Here is a 16,959-nt window from a genome sequence, read left to right on the forward strand (position 1 = left end):
AACTCAGGGTTCCAGTGCAGGAAGAGAAAGCCTCAAAACCTCTGGCTGTAAAAACCTGTGAGAGATGTGGTGGTGGGAGACACTCCCAGCCTCACAGGAGAGTTGTTGGAGAGACCTTAGAATGTACACAAACCCATCCACCTGGGAGCCAACACCAAAAGGGCCCAATTTACTTGTGGGTGGCAAGAGAAGTGACTGAAAGCCGGCCAGGAGTTGAGCAAGTGGCATTGTTCCCCCTCTGTCTCCTCCCCAACATACAGAGCCACAACACAGTGAGCTGGGTTGCCCTGCTTTGGTGAATACCTAAGGCTCTGCCCCTTACAATGTAACAGGAGTGCCGAGACAAAGAAATATGGCCCAAATGAAGAACATATCAAAATCAAAACTCCAGAAAAAAAATAGAACTAAGCAACGAAGAGATAGCCAACCTATCAGATGTAGAGTTCAAAACACTGGTGATCTGGATACTCACAGAAATGATTGAGCATGGCTGCAAAATAGAGGAAAAAGTGAAGGCTATGCAAAGTGAAATAAGAAAAATATACAGGGAACCAACAGTAAAGGGAAGGAAACTGGGACTCAAATCAACGATTTGGAGCAGAAGGAAGAGATAAACATTCAACAAGAACAGAATGAAGAAATAAGAATTCAAAAAAATGAGGAGAGGCTTAGGAACCTCTGGGACAACTTTGAACATTCTAACATCCGAATCATAGGGGTGCCAGAAGGAGAAGAGGAAGAGCAAGAAATTGAAAACTTATTTCAAAAAATGAAGGAGAACTTCCCCAATCTAACAAAAGGAAATAAGCTCAGAGTCCCAAAGAAGTTGTACCCAAGGAAGCACACACCAATGCACATCATAATTACTTTACCCAAGATTAAAGATAAGGAGCAAATTCTAAAAGCAGCAAGATTAAAAACAGAGTTACCTATGAAGGAGTTCCCATAAGACTGTCAGCTGATTTCGTAAAAGAAACCTTGCAGGCAAGAAGAGGCTGGAAAGAAGTATTCAAAGTCATGAAAAGCAAGGACCTACATCCAAGATTAGTCTATCCAGGAAAGCTATCATTTAGAATAGAAGGTTCGATAAAGTGTTTCCCAGATAAGGTAAAGTTAAAGGAGTTCATCATTACCAAGCCCTTATTAGATGAAATGTTAAAGGGACTTATCTAAGAAAATGAAAGAGATCAAAACTATGAACAGTAAAATGACAATAAACTCACAACTATCAACGACTGAACCTAAAAAACAAAAACAAACTAAGCAAACAACTAGAACAGGAAGAGGATCACCAAAATGGAGATCACATGGAAGGTTATTAGCAGGGAGGGTGAAGGAGGAGAATGGGGGAAAAGATTCTGGGGTTAAGAAGTAAAAATAGGTACAAAATAGACAGGGAGAGGTTAAGAACTGTATCGGAAATGGAGAAGCCAAAGAACTTATATGTACGACCCATGGACATGAACTGAGGTGGGGAGGGGAGGTGCAGGGCGGAGGGGGTTAAAGGGAAGGAAAACAACGGGACAACTGTAATAGCATAATCAATAAAATGTATGGAAAAAAAAAGCATACCAAACAAAGGCAAAGTTAAGAGTGCTTTTTAGCAGAACTAACACCAGAAAAAAATATCGATAGAATTTAGGTGAAAAAGTGTTACAAAGAATGCAGAAGGTTACTTCATACTGATAAAAGTGTATACTCTACAAATCTACATGGCAGAAATAATGGTCTATAAAAAAATCTTTAAAACACAAAATGTAAATATTTTGTAGCTATGTAGTGTCAGAGCTGGAGTTCAGAGCACCCCCTCCTCAACCTTCCTGCCTGCCGCCCCATTTCCTTCCCTTCTTCCTGACTGGCATTAGATAGACAGCATTAATCCCGACACTATACTGCCTTTCAAACATGAAGAAGCCTCAAAAATGATGTGTGTTAGGCCACAAAAGGAATAACAAAGATTCTCAAATGAAACAAATCTTAAGGAAAACATTTTTTAACTGCATGTGATAAAATCAGAATAAACAGTGACAAAGAAAGAGCTCCCTGATCTACCCACTGAGATGTTTTCAAAGCTCCTTCCAAACCCCTTTAAAGAACAAATCAAAATAAAAATTACAGATGATTAAGAACTAAGCACCAATGAAAACATTACATATAAAAACAACTAATATACCCAAAATTGCACAGAGGTAAATATTCATGACCTAAAATGAATTTATTAGAAAACAAGAAACATTGAAAATAAAATTATTTTAAATCAAACTATTAAAAAAAGAAATCAAGGATATCCTTCCAAGGAAGTTGAAGACAAGAATTATTTTTTTAAAAAAGATTTTATTCATTTATTTTTAGACAGAGGGGAGGGAAAGGAGAAAGAGGGAGTGAAACATCAATGTGTGGTTGCCTCTTGTAAGTCCCCTACTGAGGACCTGGCCCACAACCCAGGCATGTGCCCTGACTGGGAATCAAACCAGTGACCTTTTGGTGCACAGGCCAGCACTCCACACCACTGAGCCACACCAGACAGGGCAGAGGACAGGAATTATAAAAGAAAAAAAAATACTGTAAATATAATAAAGAAAAGGAGGATGTAATTAAATCTCAAAAAAAAAGATAAGGTTAATGAATCAATACAATTAACAGGTGGTTCTTTGAAGAGAGCAACAAAATGGAAGGTTTGATCAAGAGAATGAAAGAAATGACATAAATGAACAATGTTAAGAATAAGAAAAAGGATATATCTATCTCCAGTTAAGGAAAAGATTAAAACTTTATAAAAGAAATCCTTGCATACTTTCTACCAATAAATATGACAATCTAGAAAAAATGATTACTTTTTAGAAAAATATGAATGATTAAAACTGAGAGTCAACAGAAGAACTTAATAAAACTAAAAGTTATAGAAGAAATGTATAATGTGCTCCCAGACTTGCCCTAACCCTACCCTCTGCCCACACCCACACGCAAAAGTATGAGCTTCAAACAGTTTTATGGACAATTCCCACCAATCTTTCAAGGAACACGAAATGTGCAGATTAAATACACTTTCCATTCATGACAGAATTTCAAATCACCCCAAATCATCATGACACTATTATATTTCTGCTATGGAAACCAGGTACATACAAGGTAAATGCAAATTGTACCTCAATGTTACTTTAAAACACATGAGGTTAAATCCTCTAGTGAAATACCAGTGAGTCCAGTCCAAGAGCGGATGAAAGAGTAATGTGATATGATCAAGGATCTCAATAATTTTTAGAAGGTCACATCAGAAAATCTCTCTATGCTTTTGGTTAAACCCGGCAGATCAAACACACACCCATTTATCTGTGTTCCCTCTGAAACCCCATTAAATCACCTGCCAGAAAGTTACACTGCAGAAAGCAGCAAGGATGAAAGAACAGGAGAGAGAGAACATCAACAACCAGATGTCAAACAAGCATTTTGGAAGATGGGATATTCATACGCAAGTGGTAGCCCATTTCACAGAATGAAGGAGTAAGAAAATTAATTGGACCCCTGTCTTATGCCATTGGACAAAAATCAACTTAAAATGGATTAAAGACTTAAACATACGACCTGAAACTGTAATGTAATATACAGCATTGGCACTATAGTTAATAACACTGTATTGTACATTTGGAAATTGCTAAGAGAGTAAGTTTTAAAAACTTTCATCATAGGAAAAGTATTTTTGTGACTACGTGTGGTGATGGATGTTAACCAAACTTACTGTGGTGATCATTCTGCAACATCTACAGATACTGAATCATTATATTGTACACCTGAAACTGATATAATGTTATTATCTATTATATCTAAATTTCTAAAATCTATAAATAAAAAAACTAAATATACTCTTACTATAACATCCAGGGACTGTGCTCCTTGGTATTTACCAAAAAGAATTGAAAAATTATGTCCACACAAACACCTGCATATGAGTATTTATAGCATTTTTATTCAGAATTGCCCAGATGTGGAAGCAACTGAGATGTCCTCTAAACGATAAACTGATAATCTGTGGTATGTTCAGACAATGGAATATTATTTACTGTCAAAAAGAAATGAGCTTTCAAGCCATGAAAAGACAGGGAAGAACCTTAAAAACATGTTACTAAGTGAAAGAAGCCAAAGTGAAAGGTTGCATAGTGTTTGATTCCAACTACATGACATTCTAGAAAAGGCAAAACTTTGGAGTCAGTAAAAAGATCAGTGGTTGCCAAGTGTTAGGAGGAGGGGTGAATAGGCAGAGTTCAGAAAATTTTTAGAGCAGAAAAACTACTCTGTATGACATTGTAATGTCGTTATACATTTATCCAAACCCACAGAATGTACAACAGGAGTGAAGCTGAATATAATCTATGAACTTTGAGTGGTAATGATGTGTCATTGGAGGTTCATAATTGTAGCAAGCGTTTCATTCTGGAGTGGGGGGATGTTGACAATGGAGGAGGCTGGGCATGTTTGGGGGAGAGGATGTAGGGAGGTCTTTGCTTTCTACTCCAGTTTGCTGTGAACCTAAACTGCTCTAAAAAGTAAAGTTTATTTTAAGCATGTTTTAAAAAAAAATCCAAACTGAATTTGTAAAACTTTTTGATGTTGTTCTTGGCAATAATTTCTTGGTTTTGACACCAAATGCACCAGCAACAAAACCAAAATTAGACAAGTGGGACTACATCAAACTAAAAAGTTCTGCACGGCAAAGAAACCATTGAAGAGCTAAAAGGTACCCTATAGAGAAAGAGAAAAGATTTGCAAACCCTCTATCTGATAAGAGGTTAATATCCAAAATATATAAAAGTATATCCTACAACTCAACAACTACAAAAACACCACCACCAACAAAAACAAAACAAACCCTCAATTAAAAAAATGGGCAAAGGAGTTGAATAAACATTTCTCCAAGAAGACATACAAATTGCTTCCAGGTATATGAAATGGTGCTCAGCATCACTATTCATGAGAAAAATGCAGATCGAAACCACAATGAGATATCATCTCACACTTATTAGAATGGCTCTTATTTAAAAAGAAAAAAGAACTAGTATTGGCAAGGATGTGGAGAAATTGGAGCCCTTGTACACTGCTGGAGGAAAAATGTGGCATGGCACTATGGAAAACAGTATAAAGATTCCTAAAAATATTCCTCCTTTGAGATGTTTAATTATATGAATTAAAATCAGAATCTGAAAGAGATACTTGTACCTCCGTGTTCCCCTCAGCATTACTCGCAATTGCCAAAATATGGAAGCAACCCATATGTTCATTGACCGATGAATGGAAAAAGAAAACGTAGATGACACTTATAATGGAATATTATTCAGCCTTAAAAAAGAAGGCAATGCTTCCATTTGCAACAACGTGGATGAACTAGAGAATATTGTGCTCCGTGAAATAAACCATTTTCAGAAAGATAAGTACTGCATGAATCCACTTACATGAGATATCTAAAACAAAGCCATAGAAGCAGAGAATAGAATGTTGGTTGCCAAGAATGGAGGACAGGGAGAGGGGAAATTGTTTTTCAGTGGGTATAAAGTTTCAGTTATGAAAGCTGAATAAGCTCTGGAGAGCCACTGTAAAACATCGTACCTATCGTTAACAGACATGAGAAGGTTTTAGGAGATGATGGGTACCTTGGTTGCGGGTGATCGTATCATGAATGTATGGGCATATCCAAATCCATGAAGATGTACACATTAAATGTATACAAATTTTGTACTTCAATTATAGCTCAATAAATTTAAAAAAATATAATTTCTTACACAGGGGGAAACTAGGAAGAGGCAAGTGGAAGGGCTCAGGAATCAGAGGCAACATTACTTCAGGAGACAGGTAGGGAGGTGAAAAGCGAAACTGGCATAATGAGGCTTGCCAGTCGTCTGGAGGCATCCACGGGTTACACAGAGCCCTGATCGGTTGTTCCAGTCTCATTCCTAAACGTGGCTAGACACCCAGTGGACACCTGATGGAACCTTTGAGAACAAAAAATGGGGCAGGAGCTGGGAAAAAATTAACTCTGAAAAGAACCTTGGAAGAAACAGATGGAATTTAAAAAAGTATCATATTCAGTAATAGAGATAAAATATTAGATTTATTTAAAAAAAAGGGGATTTCTTGCCACCTTGGTGACTCCTCTTCCTGAACATACTGGACTGGTTCAGGCCGACCTCTAGCCTCTTTTCCATCTGTGCTCATTCTCTATGTGATCTCCCTGAGTTCCATGGCTTTGAATACCAGCCGCACATGGACAATTTCCAATGGGCTCTCTACCTTATATCTCTTCCCTGGATTCCAGGTTTATTTTCCACTTGGATGACACTGGTAGGCTTTTCACACAGAGCAGGGCAAGAACCAATCACTGACCTCTGAATCACCTCTTGAAAACGTCTCATTCTTCAGTTTTTCCAAATGTAGGATTTAACAAGCACACATGAATGCTAAACACTATTCCAAGCACTTACATATCTTTACTCGGTGAATCCTGTCAGCCCCTATGAGGTATATGCTCTTATTATCCATGTACAGATGAAGAAATTGAGGCACAGAGATGTTAAGGAATTTTCTCCAGGGCACATAACTATTAAAGGACAGAAAGAGGCTTTGGATCAGAGTCCAGGCCCTTTGATCACTACATGGTATTTCTATCTAGGCAAATGAAAACCTTATCCTTCAGTTTCTTTGACTGAAATTTTTGGAGTCTTCTATGGTGCCTCTTCTCTCACACCTAGCATGTCATCCATATTCAGTTGTCCTTGGCTCTGCCATTGACCTATGCAGAGTACCCCACCCCTACGCTGTTTGTCCATTGTACCACCCTGGTCCCGGCACCGCAGCCTCTTACCTGGGCTATCAGGGTAGCTCCTAACTCGTCTCCCTTTCCACCCTTGTCACACTGCAGCTGTTCTCCAAAGCCCCAAAAGCAGAAGAGATCTTTTAAGAACCAAGGTTAGGTTATTTCACTCCACTGAAAACCCCCCAAGAGCTCCCCATTTCACTCCGAATGCCATCTGAAGTCTTGACCATAACCTATGAGAAACCACATGACCTATCTCTCCAGCCTCGTTTCCCACCATCTCTCTTCTAGATCACTGCCCTGGGGCACCCTGACCTCCTCGCTTTCTTCAGACTTTCCAAACAGTCTTCTATTCCTGACCTTTCACTGGCCGTGCTCTCCGCTGAGCACATTTCTTCAAGACTCTGCATGGCGCATTTCCTCGGTTGATTCAGGACTCTAACCAAATGTTAGCCTTTTGGAAAGCCCCCCAAGGACATCCTGTCTAAAACAGCCCTCACTCTCATTGCACTCTGTCCACGAACCCCGTATGGTCTTCCTCTCCATAGGCTTACCACTTTCTGCCATTGTCATGTATTTATTTATTCTTCTGTTTGGTTCGCTCGTCTCACCCTTATATTCTGGTACCTAGTTAAGGGCTGAGCGCATGGCGTTGGGAAATATTTGAGAATGAATAAATAAAGTATTGCAATAATATATAGGAGAGTATGGTTCGAATTCTGGGCACATGAAAGGCAGTCTTAAAAAAGACACAGGAGGATAACACTGGCAACTTGCAGTACATACAATTTTTGTAATGTAACTTTTGAGCAAGGTGGAAAGGTAAAACTAAAGATTAACCTATGTAATAGATCTATCAAAAAATTCATCAGAACACCCAGCGAAGTTCCGTAGAGGAAGACACTGTCGCTGGTTCTGTGGCAGCCATGGCAGAGGAGCCTAAATGAACAGCCGTTGACAGAAGGCCGGGCAAAGACCGCGTTCAAATCTTTCCCTCACTAATGACTGACGATCGTGAAGGCTCGATAAAAGGAGCATCGACAGGTCAAAACCCCCCGAAGAAAAAATCTGATGCCTTCTCTCTTTGATTTCAACAGATTCTAAAGAAGATCATAGAGCCTAAAATGTTGATGGGTGAAGTGAAGAGAGAAGCTGCCTTTTCACTTGCTGAGGCCAAGTTCATATCAGGGAACTTCAGCACCACAGTAATGCAGAATGTAAATAAAGCCCAAGTGAAGATTTGTGTGAAGAAAGATCATGTAGCAGGAGTCACTTTGCCAGTATTTGACCATTACCGTGACCTAACGGATAGTTATGAACTGGTTGGTTTACTAAATTAAAGAGAAATTACGCCAAAAAAGTGGAACTACTGGTGGAACTAGCTTCACAGCGGACTTGCTTTGTTACTTGGGATTAAGCGATTAAGATAACGCACAGGCGTGTCAATGCCTTTGACCAAGTCCTCGTTCCCCGGATTGAACACACCTGTGCTTCTGTCGTCCCAGAGCTGGATGAGAGAGCGAGAAGAGTTCTATAGGTTAAAGAGAAAACAGGAGAAGAAAAAGATTCTCAAGGAAAAATCTGAGAAGGACTTGGAGCCAAGGAGGGCAGCTGGAGAGGTAATGGAGGCTGCCAATCTTCTGGCTGAAGAGAAGGATGAGGGTCTTCTGCATAAATAATCTTTCTTGCTCTGGTTCTTTCAGAAGCCCTAATCTGGCACCATTTTAGTTCACAGTGTGTAGCTTTGGTTTGTCTTTTTCCTTTTTGACCTAAGAATTTCAATGGTTGTAAAATTTCCCTGGATGTCCATCTATGGGGTTACCTTTGCAGAATCCTAATTTAGCAACCACTTATCAAAGATGAGGTTCAGAGACCCGGCCCAGGAGCTTGTAGAATTTTTCGGGCAGAAGAGTCCCCCAGCTCCGTTTACATCTGTGTTACAAGTGATTGGCGTACCAACCATATTAGGAAATTCCTCTTAGGAACCAGCGGCGGTTCTCTGGCCAATACACGCCGGCTGGCTCCCCGGGAGCGCCGCTGTGCGTCCCTACCCGCCTGCACACCTGGGCGCGGCTGTGGGAGACAGCGGCAGCCGCCCTTGCCTTACCGTGGTACTCCTCTCCTCGAGCTTCATGGAGGCCTTCACTTATTTTACTTTGTGCGACTGGCCTCTGTTCTGCCTGTCATGGAGCAGTTTTGCCAATTTGACTGTGACAGTGGTATAAGCAGTAAAATGATTAAAAAAGTTCACCAGAGAGTAAAATGGAATGGTTTGAGGCAGACCAGAAGTCCAGCCTAGACCAATAGAACTGCTAGAGAGAATACAAAAAAGCCCCCCTAAACAACAAAACACCCCAAACTCCAACTATTTGAACTGGGATTAGAGAGATACAGAGCAACAGAGACAGGAGGACTTTGGGAGCTGAGGAGCTAAATCTGTTCTTTTCTGGGGGCATTTGCTGATTTTGGGAGCCGAGGCTGAGATGCTGGGCCAAGGCCAAGGAATGCTGCTCTGAGCAGGGAAAACAGATGAGCTCGTGATGGTTGTGCAGGGCTGGAGGCTTGAAGGGCCCCAATGCATAGCCAGTGCCCTCTCCCAAGATACTTGGTAAAGTTGTTCAGGTCAGGAGGCTGGAGGAGCTATGTCAAAAAGTCTCTGAAAGCAGAGCCAAGTGCCTGCAGGCCCACCATGCAAAAATGGCAACGGCAGTTATTGTAGAAGGTCCAGAGAACCCACAGGGAGAAAGATGAAAGCCCTGAAGGGTATGGTGATCTGGCTCCAAGATCTGTGGTCCCCTTGCTCCCGAGAGCACTCGTCATTTCTGGACACAGCTAGCGGCTGAGAGTCTGGACTTGGCGGAGGACAGAAAACGCTGTGGCCAGAGGACAAAGAAATAACAGAATTTTTGATGGTCATGTGAGGTTGGAGGGCAAAATTAGAGACTTCAAGGAAATAAAAAAACTTCGTTGGTTTTCTCCTCAAAAACTTTTCTCAGTTGTAAAGCTGCCTGAAGCAAGAGCCCGAGATACGACAGAGCCTTGGAAGAGCAGGAAACCTGAGGGCAGTCTCCCAGTTGAAAGCCTGGGATGTCCGCAACCAGAGGTATATTAAATCTTATCAACAATGCAAACCCATTTTTGACTCATTTCATGCTCTGATGTACTTCCAGGAATCCACTTTGTTCCCTTTCCCGCACAGCAGAGGAAAGGGGGGCCACTCTCTTGTGGAAGATAACATCTAGAGGTTCTGTGTATTGTGTACACACTGTCTCTCAATCAATAAAAAATTAATATACATGTCAAAAGACAGAATTATAGGAAAAAACCAAGAAAGAAAAGATAATGGAAGCAGATAGTCCACAGATTGGAATTAGTGCGCACACACACACAAACTATGATTAAAACGCACAAGAAAATGTATAAAAAGACAGTAACTAGAGAAAGTTGAACAATCCCACCAGAGAATTAGAGCCCACAAATAATAATTGAATGGATATTTTAGATTGAAAAAATACAATTTCTTAAATTAAACTCAGTGGGAGGATTTAGCAGTATATTGATTGGGTACAGAAAAAAAGACAAAATTAGTGAATTGGCAAATAAGAAGACGCAGATCAATAGCGGATATCCAACTAAAGCACGGAAATTTAAAAAATGGAAATATCCAGAAAAGCATATAAGAAATATGTGGGAAACAGCTAAAAGATCTCATTTGGGGGAGGGCAGAAGAAATATTTGAAGAAATAATGGCTAAGAATTTCCCAAAATGGATAAAAGACGTCAACTCACAAATCCAAGAGAGCCTGAAAACTCCAATGAGATAATTGCAAAAGAAAAACAAAAACAATAAAAAAACCCCAATAAAACCTAGACTCATTGCAGTGTAATTGCTAAGAGAAAAATATCAGAATCAGGGAAAAACTTCACGAGTTGCAACCAAACCTCAAGCCATAACTTTGAAAAATGACAGTTAATCAATCATTCAGCCGATCAACGGCCTTAAGTTAGTGGTGTGGTGAAGCTGGATTAAAAAAATTCTCAATTCCCTTCAGCTCCCATATACCATATAGCTTTCTGTTGTAGAAACTGAGAAGTTTGAAAAAACATTTAAATGTTATTAGTCATTGAAGAAGGGAAAATACTGTAAGGATTTATTATCAACAGTAAAGGAGAAGGAGAAACCAGGGAGTTATGGGAACACAGAAGCCACTTTTGACTTCACTTCAGGGCATTTGCTGATCCCAGAAAACCAGGTCCTCAGGTATGACAACATTAATGTGTGACAGGAACAGAAATGAAGTCTCGGGTCCGCACCGTGTGGAGAGTCTAACAGGAAGTCCAGACCATGACCATCAGTCACACCTCCACAGCGGGAATGAAGGTGAGAGGGCCGTGCTGGCTGGGAATCCATACCCAGGAGCCCGCTCTCAGACCCTGGCCTTGTGTGACAGCGTTCTCAGATGGGCTGTGCCCTCGGGGACCTGGACGCGGCAAACAGAAATCCTTTCCAAAGCCTAAATTTCACTGCAGGCCTAAATTTCACCGACAAGTAATCTTTTTTTCAAATGCAATTGATGTGGATCAAAAAAATTCCCAGCGCAGTATAAGCAACATAACCTTTGGGAATAGAGTGTGAAAGGGAAAAATAGTAATCTTATAATGGAGAAGCCTGCAAACACCGCTTTCACTAAATGCTCAAGGACAATAGCCCAGGTGGTGACTTGGGCTGACATGTCCCCTGATGTGATGTGTTAAGAAGGGCACTTAACCTCAGGGAATTTTTTCATAAAACCCATAACCCCAGTCTAATTATGAGAAAAACATAAAGATGAACCTAAATTGAAAGACATTCTACAAAATGCCTGACTAGGACTTTGAAATTGTCAAGGTCATGAAAAACAAGGAAAGGTCACAGACCAGAGAGAATAGGTGACAAGATGATCAAAGGTGACATGGTACCTTAGAGGGAATCCTGGAACAAAATAAGGACTTTAGCAGAAGAACTGGTGAAAGTTAAACAGTCTGTGTTTACAATGAATATCACCTCACACCTGTCAGAATGGTTGTCCTTAATAAATGAACAAACACCAAGTGCCGGCGAGGCTGTGGAGAAAAGGGAGCCCTCACGCACTGTTGGTGGGAATGCAGCCCAGGGCAGGCACTGTGGAGAACAGTATGGAGTTACCTTAAAAAATTAAAAATGCAACTGCCTCATGACCCAACAATTCCACCTCTGGGGACATATCAGAAGAAGTTCAAAACACTAATTAGAAAGAATATATGCGCCCCTATGTTCACTGCCGCATTATTTACAATGGCCAAGATGTGGAAGCAACCCAAGTGCCCATCAATAGATGAACAGACATGTGGTACATATATGCAATGGGATACCACTTGGTTATAAAAAAGAATGAAATCTTACATTCTGTGACAGCAATGGATGGACCTGGAAGGTACACTAAGTGGGATAAGTCACTCAGAGAAAGACAAATACCACACAATGTCACTTATATATGGGAAAAATAAACAAAGAAGCCAAGCAGAAGCAGACTCATAGATACAGAGAATGGGCTGAGGTTACCAGGGAGGAGAGGCATTTGAGGACTGAGTGACACAGGTGAAGGGAATAAGCAGTACAGACTGGTAGCTCTGAAACAGTCATGGGGATGCAGTATACATCATAAGAAACATAGTCAATAATATTGTAATAACTCTGTATGGTGCCAGCTGGGTACTGGAACTATCGGGGAAGACTTTGTAAAGTGTATGATTACCTAACCAATATGTTGTACACCTAGAGCTAATATAAAATAATATTGAATGTGAACTGTAATTAAAAAAAATTTTTTAAAAAAGATTTTACTCATTTATTTTTAGAGAGAAGGGAAGGGAGGGAGAAAGCGAGGGAGAGAAACATTGATGGGAGAGAGATACATTGATTGGTTGCCTCTTACACACAATGCCCAGCCAACTGAGCCACACCAGTTAGAGGGTAATTAAAAAACTAAAAAAAAAAATCACAATTGGAAAAAACAAATAAAAAAGTGTGTGGTTTAGTTAACACTGATGTAACAATGTTGGTGTTCAGTTTTGAGAAATGTATCACAGTAGTGTAAAATGTTAACATCACAGAAAATGAAACTGGGTGTGTAGTATATGAAATCTTGTATAGTACCTTTGCAACTTTTCTGTGAATATGAACACAGTAGTTTATTTATAAAAATTTTTGTAAGTGGGAACAGCAGAAAAAGTAGAAAACAGGGCCAGGAACACCTCATACACTGAAAATATCAGATGCCAACTATAAAAACTACTTTAATCCGTGTAAGTTTTCATATTAAAAAAGAAAACCTACAGCAAACAACATCCATAATTGTACAATGAGAAAAGCTTTCTCTTTGGGATTAAGCTTAAGATACAAATGATTACTATCATTACTTGTATTTACCATTATACTGGAAGTTCCACCCAACAAAATAAGACAAGAAAAAGAAATAATAAGTGTAAGGATTAGATTTGTAGAAACAAAACTGTCATTATGAATATATTATATAAATTAATATATATACATGTATCCATATGTCATTAGAATTAAAAAAAATTTGGCAAAGTTTTAATTTTTTTATCTTGATAACAAGCAGAAAGTTCATTTTAAATTTTGTAGATTTAATAGCTTAATGGTATCATGATATCAAATATCCATGAATTAATCTAGCAGAAGTACACGACCTCTAGGGGAAAAAGAGAAATTTTATGTGAAAATATTTTTAATTAATAGTATACATATACTAAATTAATGAGATAGAAAACGATATTATAAAGACATCAATTCTCTTCCAATCGACCCACAGATTCACTACCATCCTGAAATAAGTCCCAACAACGTTTGGACAAGCTGGTTTGGACATGCAAAGGGCCAGGACCCTTTGAAGAAGGAGGGGATGGGAAGACGTACTCTGCCAGCTGTCGCGCGCTCCCATGAAGCTGCCGTCACGATGACAGTCAGTCCGGCACAAGGAGAGGCTCTCCTAGGCCAGTGGCAGGGAGAGAGCGCAGAGCAGACCCTGCGCATGTGGGCGCTGGGCACTGGACGGGGCAGCGGGGCAGAGCAGAGGGCACGAGGGTGGTTAGCCAAGGGTGGCACCTCAGAAAAACGGATGAGGGAAAGGATAAGGCCTTCTAACTATGTATTAGATGCCAGGAAATTCAGTCTCAGAAAGACAGGAGATGTAAAAAAGTTCACCCAGGTGAGGACGGTGCCGAGGGCAAGCCCGAGAGAAATGGACGGTACAGCCACGCAGGCAGGTGAGAAAGAAAGTGAAGGACAGACACCAACCTGCAGACAGGGTCGACCTGGAGGGACACCCAGGGGTCACGGAGGCCGTCCCCAAGGCACTGAGTGTCACACAAACACCTACATAAATTAGGCGACGGTGCAGATGGGCTGATTTAGTAACAAAACTTGATGTAAAGTAGAGCTTGCAGAGCTATGGAAGGAAATCAGGACCATCGCCCACTCCAAAAAAAAAAAAAAAACAAAAAAAACAAAACACAATTGACTTCTTAAAAAATTAATGAGAAACCAAAAAACTACTAAAAATTACAAAATTTTCATAGAAGAAAGGTTTGAGACAGCCACTATGAACAGAAGGTAAAAAGCTAAAGAGATGATTTATTAGGGACAGATAAAGCTGGAAGGCTACATTTAACTTTCCAGTGGAAGAATAGTTTTGTCTCCAAATTAAAAAATATGTTTTTGGCCCTGGCTGGTGCCGCTCAGTGGATTGAGTGCCGACCTGCGAACCAAAGTGTTGCCGGTTTGATTCCCGGTCCAGGCACAGACCTGGGTTGTGGGCGAAGTCCCCAGTTGGGGGCGAGCGAGAGGCAACCAAGCATTGATGTTTCTCTCCCTCTCCTTCTCCTTCTCTTCCCCTCTCTCCAAAAATAAATAGAATCTTTATAAAAAAATAAAAAAATAATATGTTTTTGAAGACACCAGTGAAGAAACCTTCCCTGAAGTAAAGGTGGAATTGAATCTGCCACCTTTTGAATGCAAGAACTCTGGTTAAAGACAGCATGCATGGAATTCATCAGTAACTTTCAGCATCACTTTTATTTATTTGTAATAAACAGGGTGCATCTATCTTATAAAATCAATACTCTAAGTTTTTAACTCTAAATTTGAAAGCTTTCATAAGCTAGAAGTCGCCACAAATAAAATTTAAGAAAAGGAAACTATATTTATAACTTTCAGAATATTTAGCAAACTCTCCCTTATCATCAAAGAAAAGACAATCAGGTCAACTTATAACATTGACCAAAATAAACCAACAATTCATAGAAGAGGCCATTTAAATGGATGATAGATACGAAAACCTATTCAACTCTCATGTAACCAGAGGGTACAAATTAACTAAATAAATCTGCTTATCTAGCACCTTTGCAAAAATGGGTGTTGGGAAATGATTTCGTCTTATTCACTATTGTTAAGAGAATGTATTTGTTCTGCTACTTAGAAAGGCAGTTTGGCAGAATCTATAAACAAATAAGTATTAGTATTCTTTGCCTCAACAATTAGATTTTTTTTTTTGGTTATTGACACAAGACAAATTCACATATATATGTAAAAAAGAGAAAAATATATAAACGACCTAAGTGCCTGTCAGTGGAAGAGAATGGTTTTAAAAATTATAGTGTATTGATTCTATGGAATAGTACGCAGCTGTTAAAAAGAATGAGGGAGATTGATATATTTATTAAAGCGTAAAGACCTCTGATATGTTCACTGTTAAAATAAGTGCAAATGGAAAATGGCATATATGATATAACCCCATTTGTTAAAAAACAAGACACAAAGTATGTGTTTAGGAAAACAAGTTATATATGTAAATGTGCAGAAAAAGATAAGGGAGGCTGTGCCCACAATCCTCAACAGGACCAGGACTGAGAGCTGTGGAGGGCAGGGGTGGGGGGCGGGGCCTTGTTCCCTCTGCACACTGGCGTGTCATTGGAAGCTTACGAGCAAGAATGTAAAATCTAATTCTTTTGTATTAAAAAAGTAAGCATTTCTGACCCATTACTAGAGAGAAAGATAAGACTTCTAGCCTTTTCCTTGTTAGAAGTATAAGCCATTCCAGAACAGAAAATCAAAGTACAAATGAAAACACTCAGATTGCTCTGGTCTTTGGAGTCCTGGATCTCCTCTTTCTTTAGATCAAGACCCCTGGAGGGAGAAGCCAGCCTGTAACCAGAGATGGGAATGGGCCCGGTGCTGACCCATCCCCAGGTTGAGTAGGAGACCAAGGCTCCCAGATTTGAAGTCAGATGTTTACCTTGAATTTTATATTTCCTAAAGTACCTTCTTTGAAATGACCTAGGTGAAGGTAGTGGGGGTCTGAGGGAAATGAGAGGGTTCAGAGTTCATGAGAAAATAACAAATCGCTGCCCCAAAGCGTCAGAAAGGACAGCCGAGTCCTGATGGGCCCTCCAGCTGAGCAGCAGGTGTGAGACAAGGGTCCTGTGGCTGTTGGCAGCTGCACCCACACCAGGGGCCGTCCCTCTGCAGGTTAAAGATCCGATTTCCTTATCATGTATTTCAGTCCGTCATTACACAGCACGTGAGTGTTCCTGTAAAGCTGGACTAAGGTCAAGGCTTAGGCAAGTGTCTAAACCAGCATGAAAGCCGCAGCACAGCCAGAGAGGCAATTAAAGGAGGAAAGACAGACTTACCTGGTACAGATGTTGCCGCCCCTACCGGCCATGGTCCTGCCCTGGGCCCAGCCTGGGCCTGGAGCCTGGCCTTCGAACCCTCCGGTGTCCCCAGCCTGGTTTCAGTATAACTGCCCAGCGGTGAGCAGGAAGTGTGTAACAGGCTTGCTCAGACAGGGCTCCACCCAAGAGGGGAAACGAGAAGTGAAAGTAACTTTCCGAGCGTTGTCAAGCATGACTCCCTCCTGCAGCTTCACCCTGGTTCTCAGCCATCAGGGCACGTGGCAGCAGGAATGGAGGACAAAGGGAGACAGTCAGAACCGGAGGGTTGGGGGCAGGGGCCCCCAGCAATGAGCAGGACCGGCCCCCAGGAGTCCACTTGTTTGTGCAAAGACACCAAAAACAAGGAAGTAGCTCGAGCTACAGGAGCTGAAAACCCGGGAAGCAGG

At 40.6% G+C, this 16,959-nt stretch overlaps 1 protein-coding gene and 1 pseudogene across 1 annotated transcript in view; one reads left to right on the top strand and one right to left on the bottom strand.

Moving 5' to 3' along the window:
- The window catches only part of SP100 (SP100 nuclear antigen), a 74,639-nt gene extending 57,976 nt beyond the window's left edge, over positions 1–16,663 (bottom strand). Inside the window, exon 1 of the mRNA XM_054570869.1 lies at positions 16,532–16,663. Coding sequence (XP_054426844.1) covers positions 16,532–16,563 — 32 coding nt within the window. The 5' untranslated portion in view covers positions 16,564–16,663. The remainder of the gene's footprint in view (positions 1–16,531) is intronic.
- Positions 7,449–8,481, top strand: LOC129068491 (V-type proton ATPase subunit D-like; annotated as a pseudogene).
- Positions 16,664–16,959: the final 296 nt, after the last annotated feature.

Source organism: Pteronotus mesoamericanus, unplaced genomic scaffold (genome assembly GCF_021234165.1).
Source record: "Pteronotus mesoamericanus isolate MK-2021 breed Mesoamerican mustached bat unplaced genomic scaffold, CSHL_Meso_final contig_1018, whole genome shotgun sequence".
NCBI classification, from domain to species: domain Eukaryota; kingdom Metazoa; phylum Chordata; class Mammalia; order Chiroptera; family Mormoopidae; genus Pteronotus; species Pteronotus mesoamericanus.